Source organism: Mustela lutreola, chromosome 7, assembly GCF_030435805.1.
Source record: "Mustela lutreola isolate mMusLut2 chromosome 7, mMusLut2.pri, whole genome shotgun sequence".
NCBI classification, from domain to species: Eukaryota; Metazoa; Chordata; class Mammalia; order Carnivora; family Mustelidae; genus Mustela; species Mustela lutreola.
In genome coordinates, this window is record NC_081296.1 from 52,852,141 (window position 1) to 52,879,266 (window position 27,126).

Below are 27,126 nucleotides of genomic sequence, written 5' to 3' on the forward strand. Positions count from 1 at the left end.
ATGTATAAGGATTTTGCTCCTTTTTAAAGGCTAACATGACACTGTTAGTACATACCGCATTTGTTAATCCATCCCTCTCTTTATGGAACCCGTGTTATTTCTACTTTTTGGCTATTGTGAATAATGCTGCTATGAATGTTGGTGTACATGTATCTGTTTTGAATCCGTGCTTTCCCATTTTGGGGTGATATACCTAGGAGTAGATTTGCTGTTCCCTATAGTAATTGTATGTTTAACTTTTTAAAGAACCATGAAACTCTTTAACACGGTGGCTGTACCATTTTACGTTCTCACTAGCAGTGTACAAGGTACAGATTTTCAACATTCTTTCCAACACTTGTTTTGTTTTTTATAATAGCTATTCTAATGAGTGTAGAGTGGTATCTCATATGGTTTTAATTTGCATTTCCCCAATGAGTAATGATGTTGAGCATCTTTTAATGTGCTTAGTGGCCATTTGCATATCTTCTTTGTAGAAATGTCTGTTCAAGTCCTTTGTCCATTTTTGAATTGAGTGGCTTTTTTCCTTTGTTGTTGTTTTGTTATTGTTGAATTGTAGTTGTTCTTTATATATTTTGGATATGAACCACTTATCAGATATATGATTTGTAACTATTTTGTCCATCCTGTGGGTTATCTTTTCACCCTCTTGATAGTGTTCCTCCTTTCAATTTTTGAAAAATGACTGTGCTAAATGATTTGTGATCTACGAGTACTGAGCCTAGAAGACTAAGAATATGTGAAGAGTAAAGTGTTATAATAAAAGTCAGAAGTTATTCTGATTAAAATTTTATGATATGGAAAAAATATAATTGAGCTACATAGCATTTTGGTATAAATAATAAGTTATAATATACATTTATTTTAAACGTATATGTTTATAATTTAAATATATGTACACATATGTATATTTTTACCATTTTTTCCTTTAAGACTATTTGGTGCTCTAGTGACTGTAACCAGATAATTGAAGTTGAGGATTTCCTTGTCTTCTATATGATTTGTTACCTTACAATATACTCAATTGAAAAGATAAAAAGCAAGAAAACAAATGTCACCACTTCATAGGTCTGTTTTTTTCTCAAAAAATTTGTATTGTGAAATAAACCTACTATTATAAAAAAAAGGAGCATGAAATTGATATGTAGAATTTAGTAGTTATAAAGTGAGTGACACTGTAAAAATCCTTTTGGATCAATAAATAGGACACTGAGATCTGTTTACTTAATAGGACCCACATATGGATGTATTTTGTGTCAGGCTGGTGGATCCCTGCGCTCTGCTTAATGAGATACTGAAGGAAAATATCTGTCCTGGACACTCTTCCTGAGGCCTGGGGGGTACGCTTAGCCTTTCAAAAATGACCAGGGTTGGAGAGGTGAGGCTCATGGTATGCTGCCCTTTTCCCACCAGAGGCCTCTGGCTAGTCTTTACTATTAACTCATCGTTCTCAACCTTGGCATTATTGATATTTTGGGCCAGATAATTCTTTGTGTATTATCTGTGTATTGTAGAATGTTGAGCAGCATTCCTGGTCTTCACCCCCCTAGATGCCTATAGGGCCTCTCAGTTGTACATGAAACACATCTCCAGACATTATCAAATTCCCTAGGGGCAAAACTGGCCCTTGTTGAGACCCAATGCATTAACTGAACATTTATGATGTGCCAGGCATGGTGCTAAGATTTACATAAATTACTTCAATCTTCACGTTTGTCCTCATTTCACAGATAAGGAGCTGAGCTTCAATAGGATTAGATAAATTATTAAAGGCGATACAGCAAGTGAATGGCTGGTTTGGAGTTTATGTACAGACCTATCAGTCCCCACTTTGTTTTCAATGACCATGTAAGTTGCCTCCCAGGCAGTGGAGGATGGGATACATTCCAGATCTTGCTTCTTTTATTAAGACATTTCTAAATCTATATTTCTATGCTTTTTACTGGATATTTCCTTTTCCTACCAGCTATTTCAATTGGATATACCTGAAACTAAAGTCAACATTTTGCCTTTTCTCCCCTCTTCCTTCTCCTGTTTTTTTAAAAAAAGATTTATTTATTTGAGAGAAAACCTCAATCAGACTCCCATCCCTGAGATCATGACCTGAGCCAAAATCAAGAGTCGGATGCTTAGCTGACTGAGCCTCCCAGGTGCCCCTTCCCTTCTCATATTAATCATTCTTCCAAATAGATATTAAACCTCTGATCTCTTGGACTCTTTTCTTGTATTTTCATAAGCAGAATCTCATATTTTTGTTCATCTCTTCCAAACTCTGTATTTCATTTCTTAAGAAAAACATTTTTAATGATTAGTAATGAAATCCTAATAAAAACCCCAATATGAATCTTTTTGGAACTTAAGAAGTTTAAGGTTCATCTGAAAAAGAAAGTCCCTAAAGAGTCAAAAAAAGGAAAAAAAAAAAAAGGGGATGCCTGGGTGGCTCAGTTGGTTAAGCAGCTGCCTTCAGCTCAGGTCATGATCCCAGCGTCCTGGGATTGAGTCCCGCATCGGGCTCCTTGCTCGGCAGAGAGCCTGCTTCTCCCTCTGCCTGCCTTTCTGTCTGCCTGTGCTCGCTCTCTACCCCCCTCTCTCTGGTAAATTAAAAAGAAAAACAAAAGAAAAACAGTGAGAAGGAACTGTTATATCTATTTTTATTTACCAAATACACGTGGTTCTTATTAGATGTCAGGAACTATTCTAAGCACTATACAAATATTTACTCATTTAGTACCATATATGAGACATCAAAATAGACTATAAAGCTATACTATAATAAAGCATAAAGCAGTGTGATATAGGCATAGGAATAGAAAACTTGATTAACAGGATTTTGTGAAGGACAAAAGGGAGAAATAGAGCCTTCAGACCACAAATTAGGTCTAATACCTATGCAAGGAGGGAGGGAAGAAAGGAGGATTAGGTAAAAAGAGCCTCAGACTGTAATGCAATTCTTTTTTTTTTTTTTTTTTTTAAGATTTATTTATTTTAGAGAGAGTGCCTGCATGAGGGGAGGGGTGGAGGGAGAGGGAGAGAATTACAAGCAGATTCCCTGCTGAGCATGGAGCCCAGAGTGGGGCTAGATCTCAAGACCTGAAATAAAAGAGTCAGATGCTTAACTTGACTGAGCCTCCCAGACACCCCAGACTGTAGTGCAATTCTAAGAAAATCTCAACCAAACTAATGTAGAGCTCCAAAGACTCTCCATTAGTAATATAGTAAAATAATATAGTAAATAAAGTAAAATTAGAAGAGTCTAATTTTACTTTATTTTAAAAATATTTTATTTATTTATTTGAGAAAGAGCATGAGCAGGGAAAGGGGCAAGGGAGAAGCAGGCTCCCCACTGACCAGGGAATATGACATGGGGCCCAATCCCAAGACCTTGGGACCATGACCTGAGTTGAAGGCAGAACTTCAACCAACTGAGCCACCCAGGTGCCCCAAGAAGAGTCTCATTTTAGCTAGTACCCCCATCATGCTCAGTCATTGGAACAGTCCAGAGGGAGCATGGTTTCAGTGTGCACATTGTAGCAGATCTTGGAGGTATGGCCACTAGAGACTCCTTCTTGAAGGAACATGTGAACAGTGTTTCTCTGTAGCTGCCAGAGGTATGGTGCAAAAATTCAAGAACAGACTCATCATATATGTGAAACTCATTTATAATAAATCAATTATTAGTTAATTATATATTAATAACTAATAAATTAATTATAATAAATAATATTAATAATAAATTAGGCATTTCAAATCAGTGGGAAAAGATGGACAGTTCAAATAATGTTGAAACAACTGACTATCCTTTTGGAAAGAATTAATTTAGATCCCTATGTCACATCATCCTCAATATAAATAAAATTTGGATGGAGAAAAAAGTTATAAAACATTTGAAGAAACAATATTTTGAATAATTTTGGTGTGGAGAAGCCTTCTTAGGCAAAATGCAATACCCAGAAGCCATAAAAAAAAATGACTGAGAGAGATTTGATTAAATAAAAATTTAAAACTAACATATGGGAAAGAGCATCATTAATAAAATAAGAAATCAGGGGTGCCTGGTGGCTCGGGTCATGATCTCAGGATTCTGGGATCAAGTCCTACGTTGGGGTCTCTGCTCATCAGGGAGTCTGCTTCTCTTTCTTACTCTCCCTCTGTGTTCTTGCTCTCTCTCACATAAATATTTTAGATACTCAAATAGTATATAGTATATAAAATATTGCAGGGTAGCTGGGAAAGTGAATATTTGGCTTTCCAGCTTCTAGGGCAGGTGGGCAATGAAGAAATGGCCTAGGAATAGGTTTTAATTTAGTGAACCTTCAGTATTTGCCATATCCCAGGTTAAGAGAATGGGAATGGTTGTACCAACTATGGTATATTCTTGCTAAGAAAAACTGTAGCAAATGAGTTAAAACTGTATGGACTGATGTGGAAAGATTTTTCAAAATGAAAAACAGTACACATAACCTGATTTTATATATATTAAAAGAAAATGTAACAGTTATCTCTGGAATTGGAGGAGGAATTGAAGTGGAGGAGGCCCTTACAATTTCACTCCCTATTTTTGGGTGCCTGGCTGGCTCTCTTGGCAGAGCATGTGACTCTTGATTCTGGGGTTGTAAGTTTGAACCCCTCGTTGGGTGTAGAGATTACTTAAAAATAGAATTCTTAAAAAAGAAAAAGACTTACTCTGTATTTCTATATTATTTAAGTCATTTACATTAAATTCCTGTATTTCTTGAGAGATTAAAAAAGACACATCAAGCAATTACTACCCTCCTCCAAACAAAACAAAACAAACAATAAAACCCTCTCTTCTTTGTCCATTGGTTCCATTTACCCATTATATATTATATATTAATTAATAATTTATTATTATTATTATTATTATTTGCATAACAGCCTTTGATTTTTCATTCTCCTCTATTACCATAATGGTACTCCATTTCTATCAGTTTGTACCTGGTTAATTGCAATAGCTTTCTAAGTGATACACTTTCCGTCTTTCTTTACCCCAGTCTTGCCATCCACAGCCAACTTACTTTTCCTAAGACCAGGCTGACTTCAATCATCCTCTGTCCAAAATCTTTTATGGATCCCCCAAAGAGTTCAGAGGGATGCTAACAGGTGTTCCATGGGAAAAGAGTTCTGTGGTCTGGTGAATCTGGGAAATGCTGTGATTAACACAGTTAAAAAAAGATTTCTTCAGAGTGAAATATCTAGAATTTAAAATGCCAACATGCTAAGGAAACTTCTAAAGCAAAGGAGACTGTGTAATTCTTTTCAATTTATTTGGCCTTGCAATTCTTCCTCTAGTAATACTATTTACCTTCTCAGGACACACCTTGAGAATTGCTTAAAGGGGAAAAGTTCATAATTACTCTTTGGCATCAGCGGCCTTACTGAACACATTTATTTATTTACGTCATCATCTGATTTGGTCTACTGGTCAAAATGAGTTTCCTTCCTTGCTTCTTCCTTCAGTGGTGTCAATTCTAGTTCTCCTCCTTCTCCTCCAGGGAGTTCTTCCTAATTATCTCAGTCTCTCTGAACAGTGACACTTCTTAGCACCAGAACTTTCATTAATTACAACTTAAGAACTCTCTAGTTATTGATATCTCCCTTTTCTTGGAACCATTTTGTTTACTCAAGTGAGTAGAGCTAGGACTGTGTCTTATCTGTAGTATATAATATTTAGCTGCTTGAGAATACTGTCCATCTCCCCTGATGTGGATAATACTTATTTGCACAAGGCAGTATCTAGGCCTTAGATAAACCATCCATTACTTATACCATCACAGAAAGCACTGAAAATGGTACTGTTATTAGTTTCCTATTGCGGTTGTAAAAAAAATTACCACAAACTTGGTGACTTAAAACACAAATAGTTCTCTAGGTCAGAATTCTGCATGGTGGTTTCACTGGGTTAAAATCAAGATGTCTGCAGGGCTGTATTCCTTCTGTGGGCGATAGGGAAGAATCCATTTCCTTGCCTTTTCTTGTCTTCTAGAAGCCTCTACATTCCTATCATTGCTTACGGTTTCCACCTTTAAAGATCTCTGTGACAAATTAGGCTCACCTGGAGAATCTAGGTTACTTCTCTATTTTAAAGTCAGTTGATTTGCAACTTTAATTCCATCTCTAACTGTAATTCCCCTTTGCTATTTAATTTAACATATTCACGGATCTCAGGGATTGGGAAGTGGACCTCTTCAGGGAGTTATTATTCTGCTCACCACAGGCACCCTTGTCCAAAAGTCTAAATTGAGAGTTTGCATATAGGCGGTAGGGGGTATGGCAGCAAAGGGGAAAAACATTTTGTAATAACATAACTCTTTTCAAATACATAACTCTTTAAAAACAGATCATTGCTGCGTGATCTTTGGCAAGTCACTGGAGTCTTAGTATCCACATTTCTGCTAAAATGAAAATTGCCATTCTCTGCTCTGCTTTTTAAATGAAATAATTATGTAAACAGGTTTAGCTTAGAGGATGACAAATAAGGCTCAAGAAGTTCTTGATGAATCTTGATGAGGAGGGTGGGCGAAGTTCTCCAAACGACATCTGGAGATAGTTTGAGGGATTTCCAGAGGAAAAATGTGAAAAGCGCCTGCCCTTGAATGAAATTGGAGGTTGAAAATTCTAGCAAAAGGAATCAAGTTACACCGAAGCTTTTGAAAGCTAGCTTTGAGGCAAAGGCCCAGGTTAAAAAAAAAAAAAAGCGAAGTGAAGAGGCTCCTTCGGAGACACCCAGGTGACAATGACTATAGAACCAACGGGTCTTCGCAGGCAAAGGTTATGTTTCGAGAAATTCTGCCTCCACTTCGTTCAAGGACATAATATACCGTAGCTGTACAACAATCACTTAATGAATAGTAAAGTCAAAATGTGTTCACGGAAAAAACGGAAAGATGTAGGTTCCACCGAGATTTGAACTCGGATCGCTGGATTCAGAGTCCAGAGTGCTAACCATTACACCATGGAACCACTACAAAAAACACAACCGCCTTCAGCAGTCTAATTCTTAGAAAACCCCGCCCCCCTCGACAAACCTACCAACCAAGCGGGACTGACGCGCTTCCCAGCACCCCATTTCCCCGCATGTTGGCCCGAGGAACGAGGGAAAGGCCATTGAGAGGATGGCAAGCAGCGGCTGCATGCCAGGAGTCCGGAGCTCAACTTCCCCTCCCTTAAACTTCTTGGAGGGGGCAGTATTTAAAGACGGACTCCACGCTCCGGCGCACCGCCCTTCCAGGGCTCAGGGGCGGAGCGCCGCCTCCCGGAAGTACTTCCCCTTAGGGGCTGGGGCCTGGCGGAAGTGTCGTAGGGGCAGGGAGGGGTTCTTTACCCGGTCCGGCAGCTGAAGCTCGGCTCTCGGGTTACCCCTGCAGCGACGCCCCCTGGTCCCACCGATACCACTGCTGCTCCCGCCCCTTCGCTCCTCGGCCGCGCAATGGGCACCCGCGACGACGAGTACGACTATCTCTTCAAAGGTGAGGCCGTGGGCTCGCCCACTTTCCTCACCGAGTCCCGGTTCGGGGGCCCGGGACACTCCCGGGGGACCCGCGTGCGGGCTGCCCCTGCACTGAAGTCGGCCTTCCTCAGCCCTTCCTCTCTGGGCGATTTGTCTTGCCGTCTCCCAGCTCAGCTCTTCAACCCTCAGACGAGGAGTCCTCCCCACACGCCAGGCTTTTAGCTAACTGCCCTTAGGCCTTCGTTATCCTCAGCGCCCCTCACCCTGTGTCCTCCCGGCGGGCTGCTTTCTCCCAAATCGGCTTCGTTTCCCGGGCTCGACGGCCCCTGGAAAGCGGCCGCCCCTCCCACCATCTATCTTTTCGGGTTTGGCGCCCCTCCCCCTCAGTATACACCCTTCTCGGCTCGCCCCCCTTTCTAGAACCCCTCTGACCGGCCCTTCCTTTTCGCACACCTTTCCTTTGGAGCGAGCGGACTCCCACTACAGGTCTTTTTCTCGTCTGCCCCCCTCTTTCCCCTAGAACGAGCCTCTCCTCTGCGTCTCCTCACAGCCCCTCCCCTCAGACGGACGCCTCTCGAGCGGTCTCCTTCCTTTCCCTGGGCCAGGCCCGGCTTAAAATCTGAGCCGGCCAGGGGTCCCCACCCCACCCGCCCCCACAGGTCCCGTGGTCAGTAACCTTCTTGCATTGCCCCCGGGATTGGTAGCTATTTCCTTCCCTTTTCTCCCCAAATAATTTTAGAGCTCTCCCACGTCTCCTGTGCGACCCCGAGGGTGGGGGGTAGGGCAGGAGGGATTGTCCATCACCCACGCGCGCACTTGTCGCAGTGACCCGGCAGACTGTTGTGACTTCCCATCTAGGCTTTTTTCCTCCTACCCTCCCCACCGAGCGGCAGCCAGCTCGGGAGAACTCTAGACTCAGCTAGCGAGAAGGGGTTGCGGATGGGTGGTGGCTGTTATCCTTGCCAGACCTGAAGGCCCAGTTCCTGAGCAGGAAAGGTTGTGCCTGCTTTATCACTATGGACTGGTTGCTTCCTGCTGCAACACTGGGAGGATCCAACATTTTGGTGTTTTTAGAACAGGAAGGGAAGAGTGCTAGTTAGCCACATACCTTTTCCAAAAGGTGGGGGCTAGGGAAACTTATGTGCTCTTTGGTGAAATGTAACATGTGTTAGGAGATCGGGAAACGTAGTGCCCTTGGACAAAACACATTGGAGCGTGGGGAATGGATAGCGTGTTGGTTAGTCGGAAAGAATGCCGATAGTTTTTTGTTGTTGTTGTTTTTTAATAGAAAAATAAAGGGTACAGTTTTCAATGGGAAAGAGTACGGTAAATGGTGTGGTTTTTTTTTTTTTTTGGTTAAGTGAATGCATTCTTACTCAGATGCTTTCACTGCTCCTGAATTAGGGCAGCCATCAGTAGTATGCTGAACAAAGATCATTACCAGGGAGGAAGAAACCATTGCTATAAAAGCTTTACAGTGGAGGGTGGAGTTTAAGAGTGTTAAGCATGGTGATTCTGACCTTGTCATTGGGTGCCAAGAATGATTTACTAAAGGAAGCAGGAAACATTGCTTTACCAATACTTTGCAAATCTTATCACCACTTAACTCCTCTGGGCCAGAATATTCTGTCTTATAGGGTGAGTATATCCAGTGTTCACCTTCATTCCCCATAGTGCAAAATCATTTACAGAGAAGAGTACTTAATGCATTTTATAAATACAAAGAAGAGAGGTGGGTTTGAGAGCATACTGTTTGCTGAAGACCTCTGAGGTCATGTGAAATTACTAGACCCTAGAGAGTAGTGGTTAGTCATTAAAAGTTTTATTTCTTAAAATAAGGTGCAAAGTTGTAGACCTTTGTAGCTACCTTTCAAGTGATTAATTTAGAACAAGATAGACTAATAAGAATATTTCTCCTGTTTGGTTTGGAGCTTGACTGTTGTTTATAGAAACCATTTATTTTTTTAACTAAGAATATTAATTATCCTGAATTGGTTTAAGGGATTTTAACTTGGGATTAGAGCATCCTGTTAACAGTGATTGAGAGCACAGGGCTTTGGAATCACAAAGGTCTGGATTCAAATTCAGGTCTTAAACTTGCTTTTTGATCTTTGAGCCTCCAATTCCTTGTCTGTTAAAAGAAAATAATACCTATCTCTCAGAACTCTTACCAGAATTAAATGAGACTGGTTTTGAGGATTCAGTAAGTGATAATAATGTTAAGAAAGTTACTGTGGTTCTTGTCAGCTTTTTGGAATCTTAAATCTTCAAGAGCATTTAAGTATTATGAAAGAAACTTAAAAGTAGGAACTTTTAAAGTATTTTGTGTTTCTATGGGTTATGGTTTCATTTTGTTGTACATTTTGCTGTTTAAACATAGGATGTTTAAAAAATTCTGCTGAGAAGAATTTCCACTTTTTAAAAGCTCTTACAGGATATGAGTCACTTTTTTTTTTTAACTTTAGTGCTGATTATTTAGCCAATTTCTTATTTATACGAATATATTTTATCTTTATTTTTTTATTTTTTCATGAACATTTTGATACACATTTCGTTTATTGGTTAACCATTTTCTTACACTGGTTATAATTGGTATTTGATTCAGAGAGGGAAGCATTCATTATTGATACACTATATAGGCTTTTTCAAAAATTCCATCCTTTACAAATAATCAAGATTGGGTTGTTGAAATTGTGTGTATGTTTTTAAATTTTTTATTAACATATAATGTATTATTAGCCCCAGGGTATACGATTATATTTTAAAGCAGAGCAACAATAATTTTAAAGTAGTTTCATTGTACAGAGGTTTATTCACCGACACGAGGTAGACATTTCTACTTTTAGACTGCTTACCTTGCACACTTAATACTTGAGCGAACTGGAAGTTTGTAACTCTAACCAGTTGAAAATGAAGGGGATATTTTGATTAGTATAGGATGGAGTGGTCCAAATGGGAGTGTAATGTGGGGAGAGAGCAAGACAGGTATTCTGTGTTATGTATTTGTTCTTGAACATTAATCTTCAGTTAAGCTCAATAGGAGACTCTTGGTGTACAAGGTGGGGAGGTTATTTTTTAAGACTTTTTGTTTTAAAAGCTTTATTTAATTCTACAATTATGTATATACAATGTGGTGGCCCTTTGGTACACACAGTGAAGTAAGCATCAATCATAGTTGCTATTGGTGTTGTAGACACCAATTCGGAGTCACGTTTTTTGAAAATACCTGGATACATAGTCTACATCATTTTCTTTTCAGTCTAGCTGAAGGTCAATAGTAATTAACCGTCAGCTGATTGTCATTTGAAAAGATCTCAGGAGCTTTGCTGTCTTGCATCTTGGTAGTTTTTCTTTCACAACTTTCAGTTGAGCAACTCAGATTCTGCTGAATCTGGAAAAACTTGTCTAGGCTAAAGCCTTATTGACTTACCGAATGCATTTTATTTTCAAGGCTTTTGGTGAGGTAAAACTATGAATATAGTTGAAAGAGTAGAAGAATTTCCTACATTTATTTATAAAAATCAGTATGAAAATGACCAATTATCCTTTCAGGTGATAACTTTTAGATCTGATGTACTGTGATTGATTTGTTGAATTTTAGTCTAGTACATTAGTTTGCAAGAAAGTATATAGAAATAAATGTGGTTGAAGAGGTGGAACTTCTTGTTAAATAATGGATAATTTATATGTATATTTTGCTCTTATGGCATTTAGCCTAATATTTGATACATAATGAAGCAGATTTAATATTAGGTATTAGAATGGTAGTTAAACTTCAGGTGAGGTTAACCAAGTGGTAATAAAATCATTAGGTTATTTTAGAAACACTGTAGATATTTAATATATAGATGCTGTTATTTATGTTTATATTATTATACATACTCTCCTTCCCTCTCCATACACTATATAGATGGATATAGTTATAAAATATTTAAAGTGGGAAGTACTTTTAACTTAAGGTACTAGTTAAGGAAAACATTGGAAAATCATTGCAAATTACTTTCTTGAACTATAGGATGTGATCATATAGTTTGTCACATTTTTAAAGATCAATTATATATTGTCATCTTAATGAGGGAAAGTATTTTAATTAAAAATTGAGTCCCATGAACTTTTGGGGAGGGGTTACTTTTTCAGTCATAGCCAGTAAATTCTCTTAGGTTGCTTAGGTAATTTAATCCATTCTCGTATGTTTATTTTTTAGTGACCTTAAGTGTAACCCATCCTGTTTTGGTTTCTCATTTGGTAACTGAATAAAACCAGCTTTCCTTATTGTGCCATTTCTCAGTATCTTCTTGGCAGCACTGTTCTTACAGAACCAATCAATATCTTCTGGTGTCATTCAAGATATAATCCTTTAACAAGTTTTTGTCTTTTAATCTGGCAACTCTGTCCATGTCTAGTTGAGATAATTATTTTATACTGTATAAAGCATTCATGAGTCTTGAAGTATTTTCAGATAAGGGTGCTATTTTTTATAATGTTAAAATTAATTGGTTACATGGAGGGGAAAAACACCTTCCCTGTCTTTATGCTGAGGTGGGGAGATAATGAGCATAATCATTAATTAACATGGATCTCAGAAGGGAAAAACCGAAACTTGAAAGTGCTAGAGTTTTTGTGGGAGGGAGAAGATGTTCTTTGAGTGTGTTATTTAATTTTCCAGAGGCATTGTCATTCAAGATGTCTTCCATTTGGTTTTAAACCGACTGGCTCCTGAATTACTGATATCTGAGTGACTATGAAGTAGACATGTTTTAACTTTTTGGTTTTTCCCTTCTTCCCTGTTCCCATCTCAAGTGAGGCTTTTACACTTCATTGCTAGTGTGGCTTTAGAAATGGTTCTCAAGGGGTTTCCTGAGCAGAGTATCAGGCCTCTTGCACCAAGAGGCAGTGGTGTGTATATCCTGTTAATAGGGTCAACTGTCACTGAAAATGGGATTTGACCTCACTGCCAGAAATGTACTCCTTGGAAACTAACATAACCAACCATCCTAGAAAACTGGAAGTGCATTGTTTTGGCATGTTGCTTTGATGACCTTATCATCTTTCCTGTTATCCACGTTAAAGCATTTGATAGAGTATCTGTGTTTGTCCCAGTACCTTTGACATCTCTGAGTATAGCTAGAAGTACCTGCTGTTTGTGCTGCATGGAGTTACTGCCACCTGGATGATTTCTTGCTGAATCAGCTAATAGAGGAAGTCAGGAAGATATGCATTTGGTAATGTACTCTATCCAAGACTGTCTAGAGGCCAGTTTATATCCACTCTTGTGGCAAGGAAGGAATGCATAATAGATTCTCTTTGCCCTCTGACCAGAGTGCTATGAGTTCTTAAGAGTTTTTACCTCCCTCTCTCCTTACCACCAGATCATAATCATTTTTAATAAGGCATGGTCTTACTCCTTGGTGGTGTTCTCACGTTTGATTTTCTAGTCCTGTTGCCTAAATCATTTAGCAGGTAAGAAAAACATTGAAATGCTGATAGCGGTTTTTTTTTTTTTTCCTTTGTAAAAAGTTTTTTGGTTCATGTTCTATAAACCTGTGAACTCATTTTGTCCTTTAAATTCAGATAGAAATACTTTAGAACAAGTTATCTGCTTGTTTTCCCATTGTTTATGAAATTCTTAAGGATAACATTGCCTTGGGTGGGAAAAAAATCCTCATGTATTAGTAAATAAACTGCCTTCTATAGTAATCACAGGAAATAAATTCATCTAAACCACACTTGTTTTTAAAATAAAAAGTCTTAAGTCATAAGAGACAAAGTATGTGACCTCCTTGCTTTGGCCTTTACTCAGAGTAAGTCGGAATTATTAGCTTCCTAGGGCTCCTGTTAAACTTAATTGGGGTGTCTGTTTTTGTAGAGGTCTATATAGCTTCCTGCCCATCTGATAAATGCAACTATGAAAAGGTCATCATAGTGTCTGTGATCTGGATGGCAAAGTTTATAAATGTGATGCCTCATATGGTAAATAGGTTTCATTTTGCCAAGGTGTGAGTCCTGAGGTCACACCCAGTCTTTGATGAAACTAAGAACATTTTCACTGTTTCCCTCTTTTCTACTCACTAACATCCTTTATTGCTTTCATGTGTGATACGATATACTTTAATATCACAAATTGTTTATTTGGAGTTTATTTGGTATCTTTCATGTTGTTACCTTCTGTGGTAGTAAGGTTGGTATAGCATTGACAGTAATTAATCAGTGCCTAGTGGACCTGTAGTTAAAATTGCATGTGTAAGACAGGATACTGTGTTTGTGCTAAGCAGATGATGTGTGGAAGTTATTATGTAGGTAGACATAGTTTAAAAAGAATAAATTGATTTTATCGATTGGTAACAGGTAAAGAACATGGACTCTTCGTCTCTCCTCTACCCCCATCCCTTTTAAAAAATCAGGTGCTCTGTCTTTTTTGCTTTAAAACATAGTGGTATTCTGAACGGTATCTGCCTCATTCATCTGACCTTAAGTGCTTTGTTGTTTTTTTTTTCAGTTGTCCTTATTGGAGATTCTGGTGTTGGGAAGAGTAATCTCTTATCTCGATTTACTCGAAATGAATTTAATCTTGAAAGTAAGAGCACCATTGGAGTAGAGTTTGCAACAAGAAGCATCCAGGTTGATGGGAAGACCATAAAGGCACAGATATGGGACACGGCAGGGCAGGAGCGATACCGAGCTATAACATCAGCGTAAGTCTCGTAGTCTTTAATTTCTAAGAAATAGACTCCGTCAACTGAATTAGCTGATTTTTGGTATTGGAAAAAGTACTTTTTTCCCTTGTAAGAATTCCAGTATTAGAATTTTGAAATGTACTTATAAAATATGTTTTTAAAAATATATAATCTAGGGCGCCTGGGTGGCTCAGTGGCTTAAACCTTTGGCTCAGGTTGTGATCTCATGGTGCTGGGATCAAGTCCTGCATCGGGCTCTCTGCTCAGCAGGGAGCCTGCTTCCCTCCCCCCCCACCCCCTGCCTGCCTCTCTGCCTTGTGATCTCTGTCCAAATAAATAAAATTAAAAAAAAAAAAAAACCCACATATATGGGGCGCCTGAGTGGCTCAGTGGGTTAAAGCCTCTGCCTTCGGCTCAGGTCATGATCCCAGGATCCTGGGATGGAGCCCCACATCGGGCTCTCTGCTCAGCTGGGAGCCTGCTTCCTCCTTCTCTCTGCCTGCCTCTCTGCCTACTTGTGATCTCTCTCTATCAAATAAATAAATAAAATCTTAAAAAAATATATATATATATATATATATATATATATATATATATAAATAATCCATATATTTAGTTCTTTCTGGTGTTCTCTTTCATTGTATGGTTGTTTCCTAATAGTTAAATACCTCTTTCTGTTTTCAGATACTATCGTGGAGCTGTAGGTGCCTTATTGGTGTATGACATTGCTAAACATCTCACATATGAAAATGTAGAACGATGGCTGAAAGAACTGAGAGATCACGCTGATAGTAACATTGTTATCATGCTTGTGGGCAATAAGAGTGATTTGCGTCATCTCAGGGCAGTTCCTACAGATGAAGCAAGAGCGTTTGCAGGTTAGTGATACGAATTGCCTGGTATTACAGAGATTCTGTATTTTTTACTCTTAACATCTTGCAGTTTTGATACTTTTTAACTGACTGTAATCGCTTACAATAGTTTCAGAAAGGTAAACATGAAAGCTCAGCGAGGATTGTTGTTCTGAAAGTTTGTGATGACTTTCTCTTTTGCTTAACTTTGAATTGTAACACTGTAGTTTTTGCTGCCAAAAGTTAAATATAAATCCTACTTTCTTTCCTTTTGAAGGGGTAGATGACATCTATCAGTTTATTCTGTGCTTCCTGTCTATTTCTCTGTTATGTCTGTGTAAGGCTGCTCTGTGTGGGTCTGAAAGATACTGGCCCACGGAGTGTTAACAACCCACAGGGAATGTGGCTACTAGGAGTTAAAAACTTTTTGGCTTAGTAGAGGACCTGCCTACCTCTTCTGTTCTGGTAGGGGTAGCCTATCAGAAGGCAGGATTGTGTATTCTTGACTAGTTGAAAGTTGTGACGATGTGTTAGTGATTTGATGTGAATAGTTTTTTAAGTTTTCTAGGCAAGAAACTTCATTAAAAAAAAATAGAGTTTTAAGTGAATAACACCTACCTATCCATGTTTGTATAACTCTGTGGGTTGATGGGGGAGAAGGACGGTAATAGATGGAAATAACTGAGTATTTGATAAGCTTATTATATTTTGAGTAACGTCATTTATTGCTGTTCATTGATAGTATGTAGCTGTAATAAGTATTTCTTAATTAAGAAGCCAGTGAAAATTTCTCACTATTCTTTGATGCCCTTAACTGCTGAAGAAGTTGGGGAGGCCTTAATTTTTAGAAAGTTTATATTTTCCTTTTGAAGCCTTGAATATGTTACATCTCTTGTGTAAAATTTGACAAGACTGAAGTTTTTATCTCCCCACCCCTCCCTGCCAGAAAAGAATGGTTTGTCATTCATTGAGACTTCAGCCCTAGACTCTACAAATGTAGAAGCTGCTTTTCAGACAATTCTGACAGGTAAGACTTGAATTTTTAGATTATATTAGTGAAAATTTGATGTTTTAGGAATGTAATTTAAACAAATTAAGAAACAACTATATATCACACGGAGAGTGACTATCATTTGAGTGCTGCTGTAAAGAGCTGTTAAAGGACCAAATTAGTTAACCCTTGCACACTGAGCTTTAATGATCCTCATTTATCTGGTTTATATTGGGAAAAGTACTTTGAAAATACTCCTCACTTCTATTATTACTTCATCCAGGTATTCCATACTTTGTGGTAATGCTCAAAGGCACTTTCATAAGATAAATATTGAAATCCTGGCTATGGAAAGATATAAATGCCCTTTGAAATTCAGTAAAGAAAAGGCTTCCTTTGTTCTGATACATTGTAGTAGCAGCTAGAGAAAACCACATTTTTAAAAAAATTTAAGTGAAAAAAGTAAAATTCTCCTGTGATATGTTGTAGAAGCAGCACAGTGTCACCTGTGGAGAGAATCAGCAAGTGATTACAGATGGAAACGTTTAAATAAGTAGTGGGGAAAGAACAAAGTTCATGCTGTTTTAAAATGTAGTTGTGCAGATCAGGTCAACCTTGAATTACAAGAAGACAGTGTATTTGTGTTGACTAACTTTGACTTTATTAGAATGACCAATTTATCAGCAAGTTTAATCATAATCCTCTAGTAAGTAGTTTGGGTTTTTTAAAGTACTGTAAAATTATATATTATTTTTAAGAACTCTGTAAATAATGGAGTATAGGATTACTATATAGCATAGTCTAATATGGTGTTCTAACAAGTCCGTATGGAGAAATGGTTAAATTAGTTTCCAATTTTAATGTAACAAGATTTTAATGTATTCTTTGTATGCAGCACTTATATTAGAAGTGAAAGGATTTTAATTTTTAATTTTTTAAAACTTTTTTTTTTGGTGGAGAGAGTGAGCACAAGGTGGGAGGGCAGAGGGAGAGCAAGAGAGAGAGAGAGAGAGAATCTTAAACAGGCTCCACAAGAGTCAAACTCTTAACTGAGTACAAAGGTGCCCCAATTTTTTTAATCTTAATTTTTCTAAGCTTTTATTTAAATTCGTTAGTTAACATACAGGTAATATTAGTTTTAGGTGTAGAATTTAGTGATTCACAGATTATTTAAATAGGAAATAGGTAGAGAATAAAGCCTAGAATTTAAGAGCATGGACTTGGAGCGCTGGCTTAGATTTTAGTCCTGCCTCCTTCACTTTTCATTGGCTTTGTAATCTTAGCCAAATTACTTAACCTTTCTAGGCCTTAAATTCTTTATCTGTAAAATTTAAATATGTCTTGGGGAGGTTTTTTTTGTTTTGAGAGAAGGTGGCTTATATTTATAAATACCTTGTGATATGATTTGACTTGATTGTTATGTTGTGACTTAAAGGTTTTTGTCTCTATAACCCATCGAAAAGAATCACCTGTCATTTGAGACATCTACTCTAGACTCCAAAAATGAGTACATGAGTTCTTACATGTAAAACACTTAGCTATCCCTGGTACAGAGTGGACATTTGATTAATTAGTAGCTAAATAGTCATTAAAGAATGAAAAAAAAACTTCGTTAAACATAAAGTAGATACTGGTGATTCACATACAGTAGATATAATAAACAATAGTTTAATAGAACTCTTTTCTGTTACCAGAAAAATAGCGACTAACAACTGGTGCTAAGGTTGCATTAGTTTTTGGAACATAGTAGCTTTCCTTTAGAAACTCTGTGTCAGATTTCATTATAGACATTGCAAGCAAGATTTAAATATTGCTGTGTATCTGCAAATTCTACTTCCTATATATATATTTTTTAAAGATTTTATTTATTTATCAGACAGAGATCACAAATAGGCAGAGAGGCAGGTAGAGAGAGAGGGGGAAGCCGGGCTCCCCGCCAAGCAGAGAGCCTGATGTGAGGCTTGATCCCAGAACTCTGGGATCATGACCTGAGCTGAAGGCAGAGGCTTTAACCAACTGAGCCACCCAGGCGCCCCTCTACTTCTTATCTTAAAATCACTTGTGCAGATTCTTAGTGAATCAATATGTAGAGTACAAAATTTATACCTACAAATTGTAGTTGTTTTTTTTTTTTTTTTAAGATTTTATTTATTTATTTGACAGAGAGCACAAGTAGGCAGAGAGGCAGGCAGAGAGAGAGAGAGAGATGAGGATACAGGCTCCCCGCTGAGCAGAGAGCCCTATGCAGGGCTCAATCCCAGGACCCTGGGATCATGACCTGAGCTGAAGGCAGAGGCTTTAACCCACTGAGCCACTCAGGTGCCCCAAATTGTAGGTTTTTACTAGCATTTTGTTCCTACTCCTTGTGTAACTAGTCACTGAACCTCCCTCATCCTAGAGTCACAGTATCTTAAGTAGTGAGTGAGTTAAGTCATCTTGAGGGTCTGTGAGTCTCTCAAGGCTTCTGAAAACATCTGAAAAAACTTTTTAGTCAGTTCTTGTTGAGTTTTTTTTTTTTTTTTTTAAGATTTTATTTATTTATTTGACAGAGATCACAAGTAGGCAGAGAGGCAGAGAGAGGGGAAAGCAGGCTCTCTGCTAAGTAGAGAGCCTGATGCGGGGCTTGATCTTAGGACCCCTGGGATCATGACCTGAGCCGAAGGCAGAGGCATTAACCCACTGAGCCACCCTCGTGCCCCCTTGTTGAGATATTTTTATGTCCCATCAGTTCTCCTCTGTAATGTAGCCCATTCTGATCTCTGTTTCTAGACTGTTCTGATGCTATGTGAAGATGAGACTACCTGCAGTTAACTATTTTATGTACCAGTTTATAACATTGAACTTAATGATCACTCAAACATGAACTAACTAATCAATAAGTATGATATATACTTCACATTAAACTGTTTTGTCCTTAAAGATGAAGAACGTTTAGGAGTGCCTGGGTGGCTCTGCCTTCAGCTAATAAGCTCATGATCCCAAGGTCCTGAGATTGAGCCCCACATTGGGCTCCCTGCTTAATGGGGAGCCTGCTTCTTCATCTCTCTTTCTGCCATTCCCCCTGCTTGTGCTCTTTGGCTCTCTCTCTGTCAAATAAATAAAATCTTTAAAAAAAAAAAGATGAATATTTGGTTATTTTTCTTAAAATTCACTCTAGATTTAAGAAGACTAGCTTCAGTTACTACCGTTTTTCCTTTCTATATTCACTACTTTCTCAGCTTATTCTGCAAATCTCTGTGTTGTTCTGTGGGATCAGCTGCTATTGCATAGGGCAGTAGACCTCTGTTCTTTTGCATGTGCTAGGATGTTTGTTCTAAACTTTTCTTCTCTTTATACCAGTGGGAGTATTAATACTTAGAAAAAACAGGGAGGAATGCAGCATCTGGGTAGTACAGTTGGTTTAGCATCTGACTCTTGGTTTAGGCTTGTGTGGTGATTTAGGGATGATGGGATCTAACACCTCATCAGGCTCTATGATCAGTGCAGAGTCCGCTTGGATTTCTCTCTCCCTCTCCCTCTGCCCCCCCCCCCGCCAAAATAAATAAATCTTTAAAAAAAAAAAAGGGGGGGGGGTAAAAGAAATGGGGAGGACAAAAAACCAGAAAAGACAACAGTAATCTCATTAGGTTTAATTCTACCTTGAATGTTGACAGCGTTAATAGAGCAATTACATTGTGTTTGCTGTTGCTGGAGGAAAAAACAGGTTTTTAATTTTTTTTTTTTTAATTTTTTTTTTTTAAAGATTTTATTTATTCATTTGACAGAGAGAGATCACAAGTAGGCAGAGAGGCAGGCAGAGAGAGAGAGAGGAGGAAGCAGGCTCCCTGCTGAGCAGAGAGCCCGATGCGGGACTCGATCCCAGGACCCTGAGATCATGACCTGAGCCGAAGGCAGCGGCTTAACCCACTGAGCCACCCAGGCGCCCAGGTTTTTAATTTTTTAATGTAGAAAATTATGTGTGGAAAATTTATCTACATTATTACTCCAAAGTTAATTGTGTTGCTTGTTTAGAATAGACCTGTGGCATTTTTAACATCTGTGAATTTGCTGGTAACTCCATGACAATTTTGCTGATATTTTTAGAAGTAGTTAGCTAGTACTTGAGTTGAGCCTGCTAGACTGCCCAGACTTTTCATTGCTGTGCAGTTTTGTTTTCTTTCATCCTCAGGTTTGTTAAGGGATGTTTTTAACCCATACTGCCATACCCTTATTATTTTTTCTTTTAACTTAGAGTTTTGACAGTGATGCCGTGTACTGTTTTTTTTCTTGTACCATTTGAGAGTGGCAGACATGTTGCCTCTTGCACCTAAGTGCTTTTCAGTGCATATTTTTAAAAAACAAGGATGTTCTCTTTCATAACCATAGTGCAGTTATAAAAAATCAGAGTTAGATTGTAGTCCATATCAATGTTTAGCTACAGACCTTGTGCACATCTTTCCAGTTGTTTGAATTACATGCTTATTAGCAGAAGAAATTCTGAGATCAAATCACACATTACATTCAGCTCTCCTACCTTTTACATCTCCTGTGATCTGGAACAGATCCTTAGTCTTCAGTTTATTGACATCTTTTGAAGGGTACAGGTCGTTTATTTTATAGTGTCCTGCCATTTGGGTTTGTCTCATGTTTCCTCATGATTAAATTCAGATTATTGCAGTTTCAGCAAGAACACGACAAAAGTGATTTGAGTGTATCTCATTTGGAGGTCATGATACTGGTTTGTTGCATTTATTTACTGGTGATGTTAACTCTGATCACTTGGTTAAAGTGGTACCTGTAAGGTTTCTCCACATAATAAGCACAAGTCATTTTTTAGTTATGAAGGCTGAATTCTTTTTTTTTTTTTTTTTTTTTTTTTTTAGATTTTATTTATTTATTTGACAGAGAGAAATCACAAGTAGATGGAGAGGCAGGCAGAGAGAGAGAGGGAAGCAGGCTCCCTGCTGAGCAGAGAGCCCGATGCGGGACTTGATCCCAGGACCCTGAGATCATGACCTGAGCCGAAGGCAGCGGCTTAACCCACTGAGCCACCCAGGCGCCCTGAAGGCTGAATTCTTAATTTTATCATTAAAATAGTGAGAATCATTTAATTAGGTGTAGGATTTTTTTTTAACGATTTGCTTTATTTATTTGACAGAGGTCACAAGAGGCAGAGAGGCAGGCAGAGAGAGAGAGTTGGGGAAGGAGGCTCCCTGCTGAGCAGAGAGCCAATACTTGATCCCAGAACTCTGGGATCATGACCTGAGCTGAAGGCAGAGGCTTTAACCCACTGAGCCACCCAGGCACCCCCCCCCTTTTTTTCTTCCTTCCTTCCTTCCTTCCTTCCTTCCTTCCTTTCTTTCTTTCTTTTTTTTAAATGTAGGCGCTGTGCCTAGCATGGAGTTCAGTGTGGGGGTTGAATGCTTGACACTGACTGAGATCAAGACCTGGGCTGAAATCGGGAGTCTGACGCTTAACCAATTGAGCCATCCAGGCGCCCCTAGGTGTAGTATTTTTGTTTTTGGCATGTGGCAGTCTTTCAGATTTGTGTCGGTATATCAGTCAGAGCATTTTTTTGATGTTCCAGAAATTTAACGGTGAGCAATGGGTTTGAAGAAGGCCTAAGAAATTCTAACCTAGGCTGTAGTGGAATAACTCAGGCTTTTGTTATTTTCACAATTTTTGAGAGCCCAGGGATTTTTTAATTCCCCAATTTGGAACAGTTGCATTTAATTTCCTTAGAGTGTACTTTGTAACTTGCTTCATACCTTCATTAGAGTAGAAATAGGCATATGTCTTTTTAATTGAATTTTACCAGGTTCTATTTAAAACTATCTTCTATTAATATTTTAACTTACTACTTAGATTTATAAGAGATTCTAATATAGGAACGACACAGAAGAATTCCTTTTCTTTTTAACCTTGCCTAACCTTTGGAAATCTTGAAAAGGGGTTGTGTAGGAATTGTATCATATACATTTGGTTCTAAGGGAGAACATGCCCTTGAAAGAAGAAAATATTTGCATCTGGTTTAGTACTTTATTAGTCCTGTTTCTCTTCCTTCACTTAAATAACCTCTAATCAGATACCAGCTAGAAGCTACCTGCTTCCTGTTTTCTTAACAAAGGTGTTTTTTTCTTTTAAAAAGCCACAGGAGATGTTAAATAAATTACTTGAGTAGCTTCTTAGTGCCCATTCTACTTGAAGAAAAGTTTTCTTTTATGTTTTTTGACCAGTGCTTTCGTATTTTCCTTATTGCTTTGGTATTTTCATTAGCGGATCTCTTTTTAGTGACTGGGACAAATGTCACAGTAATCTATTTCTACAAAATAGTGTGCAGTACTTGCAGACCAGTTATACAATACTGCTCACATTTCTTGCTTTGTAATGGGATCTCTTTAATATTTAACTTTCTGTTCTCTGAGAACTCTGCCTTTTATTCTGTTACAGTATTTGCTTTTCATGTAAGAGCCTAAAAATATTTTTTGTTTTGGTTTCCCTAACTTGAATCTTCAGAACAACTTGTAAAGTTAAAATTGTAGAGGGTCACATTTAATCATTTGCACTTTTAAAGAGGAGCCATCCAGTTTGGGAATAGAGAGAACATTAAAGAATGAACAGTAGAGTTTTACATTAAGTTGTTAATTGTCTTTATTCTTTAGCCACTAGCCTGATTGAATGAGTGTCTTTTCCTTGACCCTTGACAAGTTCTCCCATTTCCATCTTTTTGCAATAAAAAGAATCTAAATGAAGACTACATATCCTTTTTTAAAAAAATTCAATCAGTAGGCTTTCTTTATTGTTTTTCCCTTGATACTTCTTCAGCTTTGAGAAGTAGTGTCAGTCTTCTCAAACATAAATTTTAGCCACCCCCCCAACCCCCAAAAAAGTAAGAAAAGGTACATTATTGCTGTCAGTGTTTTTGCTGGTTTACATATCAGTTGACTACAGCTTGCTGTTGTTCAATTTTAGGGAAATTAGTTCTTAATTTGGAGAAAATGTTTTTATTTAACACATTCATTTTTCTTTTTCGTAGTAGAAAGTTTCCAGCATTACCAAAAGGAGGACAGTATCCTGAACTCCCATGTAGCCACCAACAACCATCAGTTCATGACCAGTGTTTTGTTCCACCTATTCCTTTTTTTTTTTTTTTTTAAACAAATGGCAGATATTACATCATTTAATTGGTAAACATTTCATGATGTATAGCTTAACGATTACGGCATAAACCCATAACAACAAAACTATTCAAAAATTGGCAAGTAATTTCTTACTTATCCACACAGTATTAAAATTTTCTGTCTCAGTTTTTTTTTTTTTAACACTTTGAATTAGAATCCAATCCAAGTGATGTTACTACATTACAGTTGGTTGACATGCTCTTGGAGCATTTTGAAAATACAATTCTACTTCCTCTTTCTTAGCCTTTAACTTTCTATTTTTAAAATTTTCAAGTATTATAGAAATAATGTTGTACCCTTATAGAATCATCACTTTACCACATTTGATCTATTTCTATGTGTGTGTATACTTTTTTTCCCTTTTGCTCAGTCTTCAGAAAGTAAATTACAGACATTGTGTCACTTTTTACAAGTTAATATTGAAACATTTTATCGCCTAAGTACAAGGCATTCTGCATAATCACAATACCATATATCATATTTAAGAAATTTATGTGCATATGGTATTAACTAATGTGCAGTCCATATTCCTGTTTCTCCAAGTACACTACTAATTCTTTTATAGATTTGATTTTTACATTTTAAATGTCATTTCAGCCAAAGGTCACACATTGATGGAATTGTTTTATTTTTATTTTTATTTTTTTTTTAATTTTATTATTTTAATTTTTATTTTTTAAAGATTTTTTCTTTATTTATCTAACAGAGATCACAAGTAGGCAGAGAGGCAGGCAGAGAGAGAGGAGGAAGCAGGTTCCCTGCAGAGCAGAAAGCCCGATGTGGGGCTCGATCCCAGGACCCTGGGATCATGACCTGAGCCGAAGGCAGAGGCTTTAACCCACTGAGCCACCCAGGTGCCCCGATGGAATTGTTTTATATCTGGGGTATTATTAAATAGAGTAGCTATTTAGAGCTGGGCACAAGTTATTGAGTGCTTGAAATATGGCTTGTGGACTGAGGAATTGGATTTTAAATTTAAGTATGTGACTGCCATATTGGTCACTACAGTTGTAGAACATTTGCCTCCATCTTTTAAATGCATTTTTATAACAAAATTTTTGAAGACTCTTGGCCAGTTTTTCTGTAGATTGTCCCTCAATCTGGGACAATCTAATTGTTTTCTTAGGATAAATTAATTTTAAATAATTTTGGCAAGAATACAAAACATTGATGTCCTTCATAGGAATCCAGTGTCTTTCATAGTACATCATAATAGGAGGCACATCATATCAATTTGTCCCAGTTTTAGAATTCTCTTACCTTTTCAGGTGTTTTTTTGTTTGTTTGTTTGGTTTTTTTTTTTTTTTTGGGAGGAGGAGAACTAGGAGACCAAAGATAAACAAGATACAACCTCTGTTTGTAAGGAGTTTATAATTTAGTCCGAGGGAGATACTTTCAGTCAGTGAAATAAAGGACCAAATAAAATGAGTTAATAAAGATACGTGGCTTAGAGGAAGTTAATAACATTTATTGGACCAACTAGTTACTTACCACACCCCTACTATATGGCATATCCTGGAGAAAAAAAACTGAATAAGGTTGATAAAGTGCTTGTCTTTACAGAGTTTAATGTCTAGGGGAAAAGGTAGACAGTTTTTGTTTTATTTTGTTTTGTTTATAGTTAGTTTTGGTAAGTGTCATAAAATCTTAAGTTCCTGGTTAATAATTATTTCATTACAATTTAACTTTAGTAGTTCAGGAGGCATTGATAGACGTTATCTTTCCCTCCCTTTTTAAGAGTCCTTTGGGATTTTGGCGTATTTATGAAGTTATGCTCTTCCCTATACAGACACGAAATATACTAATGTATCTCATAGTGCAGAATTTATTTTTATTTTTCTGTTGTACAGTATCAGTGTATGCAGGGGATTTTGATAAGGGTCAGACTAAAAATACTCTCATGGTTTAATTTTTATTTTTCTCCTAGCTTAATTTAGATCTAATCCCATAAACTGTAATGTCTTTGAACCAATCTATTTAAGTGATTGGTGAACCTTTCCTTCTGAAATGGAAAACCTTTTTTTCTCTTCTTACTGTTACTCTAATCAATGGCTGTTTGAAAATAAAACTTTAAATTTATACATTCTTTGTCCAAGTTTATTTGCAGTCATTTTCTGCAAATCTGTTTTCTACTTCTGTGTACTTCTGTAGCTGCTACTAATCAGTCTATTCATAGTGAGTATTGCTGTTTTTTTTTTTCCAGAGATCTACCGCATTGTTTCCCAGAAGCAAATGTCAGACAGACGTGAAAATGACATGTCTCCAAGCAACAATGTGGTTCCTATTCATGTTCCACCAACCACTGAAAACAAGCCAAAGGTGCAGTGCTGTCAGAACATATAAGGCGTTTCTCTTCTCCCCTAGAAGGCTGTGTATAGTCCATTTCCCAGGTCTGAGATTTAAATATATTTGTAATTCTTGTGGTCACTTTGTGTTTTATTACTTCTCATACTTATGGATTTTCTCATGTCTTAAGTCTTTTGATTTTAGCTTTATAAAATCATCCACTTGTCCCGAACGACTGCAGCTTTTTTTCATGCTTTGGCTTCACTAGCCTTAGTTTAATAAACTGAATGTTTGGATTCCTCAGTTATTGTTTACTTTTCATCATGGAAGCCTGTCACTCTAGGACATATTAGAACTTGATCACTTGAAGCTCAGACCTATTGGTCTTGATCAAACTAAGAAGACTTTAGAAGAAATAAGCTATCAGTTTGCCACAGAGCAGCTTATAATTCATACACTCTTCTCTCAATGTAGTGTATATTTCCACAAATCTAAGAATTTCCCTATAAACAGCAGGATTTTGAGAGCTTGAAAATTTTCCATTATTCTGGAAATCAATTTCTAAAATGCCTTAATAGGATTAAGTAGTTTAGTAAATTTTGTTTTTTAATTTTTGTAAGCATCAAAGTTGATTAGAGAGGGGGACACTTTTTCTGGACAAGAATTATCTTAATAAACAAAAGACTGTTTTATGGTTTCAGTAGCAGTGTGGTTATGGAGCCATATGTTAAACGATGCTGCCTGGCAGGCTGGGAACTTGAGAGACTGGTGGAATTCCATCTGAGATGCCTCTGTTGAAATGATCAGGCAGCCCGATTCATTGAACTCATCTAATTTCCTGGCAGTAGATTATGTGGCATTTTATTGCTCAGGCAATAACTGATTTAATGCTGTTAGTATCAAATTGTGAAGTGTTAATTTTGTCTTAAAACCTTCCAGTAAATGAAATGCAACCTAGTTTTATCACCATATCTATCAGCAGGCATGGATGATTATTTTAACAATGCTAATTTTTGAGTTTTGCAATATATTAAGGAATACAGTCCAGTTAAATATCTGGTGTCAGTATGTCTGAAGAATATAGTGAGAGGTTACTTTCTGCTCAAGTGGTACCACTTAACGGCATGTATTCTTTTAGTATGTAGTACCTTGAGTTTAAATAGAATGCATTTAGGCATTATACAAACCTGAACTACTTTTTCCCCATTACATTATTAAAATCGGTGGAGCAACTAGTTTCCCATTTAGAAATGTGCACTACTAATACTGAATTTTACTTTCTTGTGGATAATATTAAGCACTTACTCTGCAGTGTTCTGAAAGTTGTGTCAACTGAATTGATACTATTCAGGATGGTGGAATATCCCCCAAGTACAAAAATATGTGTGTGTGGGCTTGCATAGATTACTATGTTTCATAGTTAATCTATCTTTTGCGGTGCTCATGACGTGTGGGGCACACGGAAGGCATTGCTGTGGTCAGTCTTTTTGGTTTTCTTCTGTAGCCACTTATTATTTTAGAGTATTAGTTGGTTATGAAGATACTATTATCTATTTGTAAATCGCTACTTTGTATTTTATGCATGCTCTGTAACTTGATTTATTTTTGTTTTAATTTTATTTTTTAGTTATTGATTTGGAATATATTCACATTCTAATAAACAGTTATAGGGGGACTATTCTTTATGTTGTCAGAT

The 27,126-nt window shown here is 37.4% G+C and overlaps 1 protein-coding gene and 1 non-coding gene across 2 annotated transcripts; one reads left to right on the plus strand and one right to left on the minus strand.

Annotated features, from left to right (window-relative positions):
* Nucleotides 1-6,909: 6,909 nt before the first annotated feature.
* On the minus strand, nt 6,910-6,981 carry TRNAQ-CUG (transfer RNA glutamine (anticodon CUG)). The gene has a single exon. It is a non-coding gene; the product is annotated as a tRNA-Gln (tRNA).
* A 325-nt stretch (nt 6,982-7,306) lies between these two features.
* On the plus strand, nt 7,307-27,111 carry RAB11A (RAB11A, member RAS oncogene family). The gene is made up of 5 exons (XM_059180867.1): nt 7,307-7,487; nt 13,965-14,160; nt 14,827-15,020; nt 15,940-16,020; nt 25,348-27,111. Exons 1-5 carry the CDS (start codon nt 7,448-7,450, stop codon nt 25,485-25,487), a joined length of 651 nt encoding a protein of 216 aa, XP_059036850.1. The 5' UTR covers nt 7,307-7,447; the 3' UTR covers nt 25,488-27,111.
* The last annotated feature ends 15 nt before the right edge of the window (nt 27,112-27,126 follow it).

What these genes read in the sequence shown, in the direction of transcription:
- RAB11A (XM_059180867.1), top strand. Translation starts at nt 7,448, where the DNA reads ATGGGCACCCGCGACGACGAGTACGACTATCTCTTCAAAG. An exon ending in TACCGAGCTATAACATCAGC is followed by an intron (nt 14,161 to 14,826) that starts GTAAGTCTCGTA and finishes TTCTGTTTTCAG; the next exon opens with ATACTATCGTGGAGCTGTAG. An exon ending in TGAAGCAAGAGCGTTTGCAG is followed by an intron (nt 15,021 to 15,939) that starts GTTAGTGATACG and finishes CCTCCCTGCCAG; the next exon opens with AAAAGAATGGTTTGTCATTC.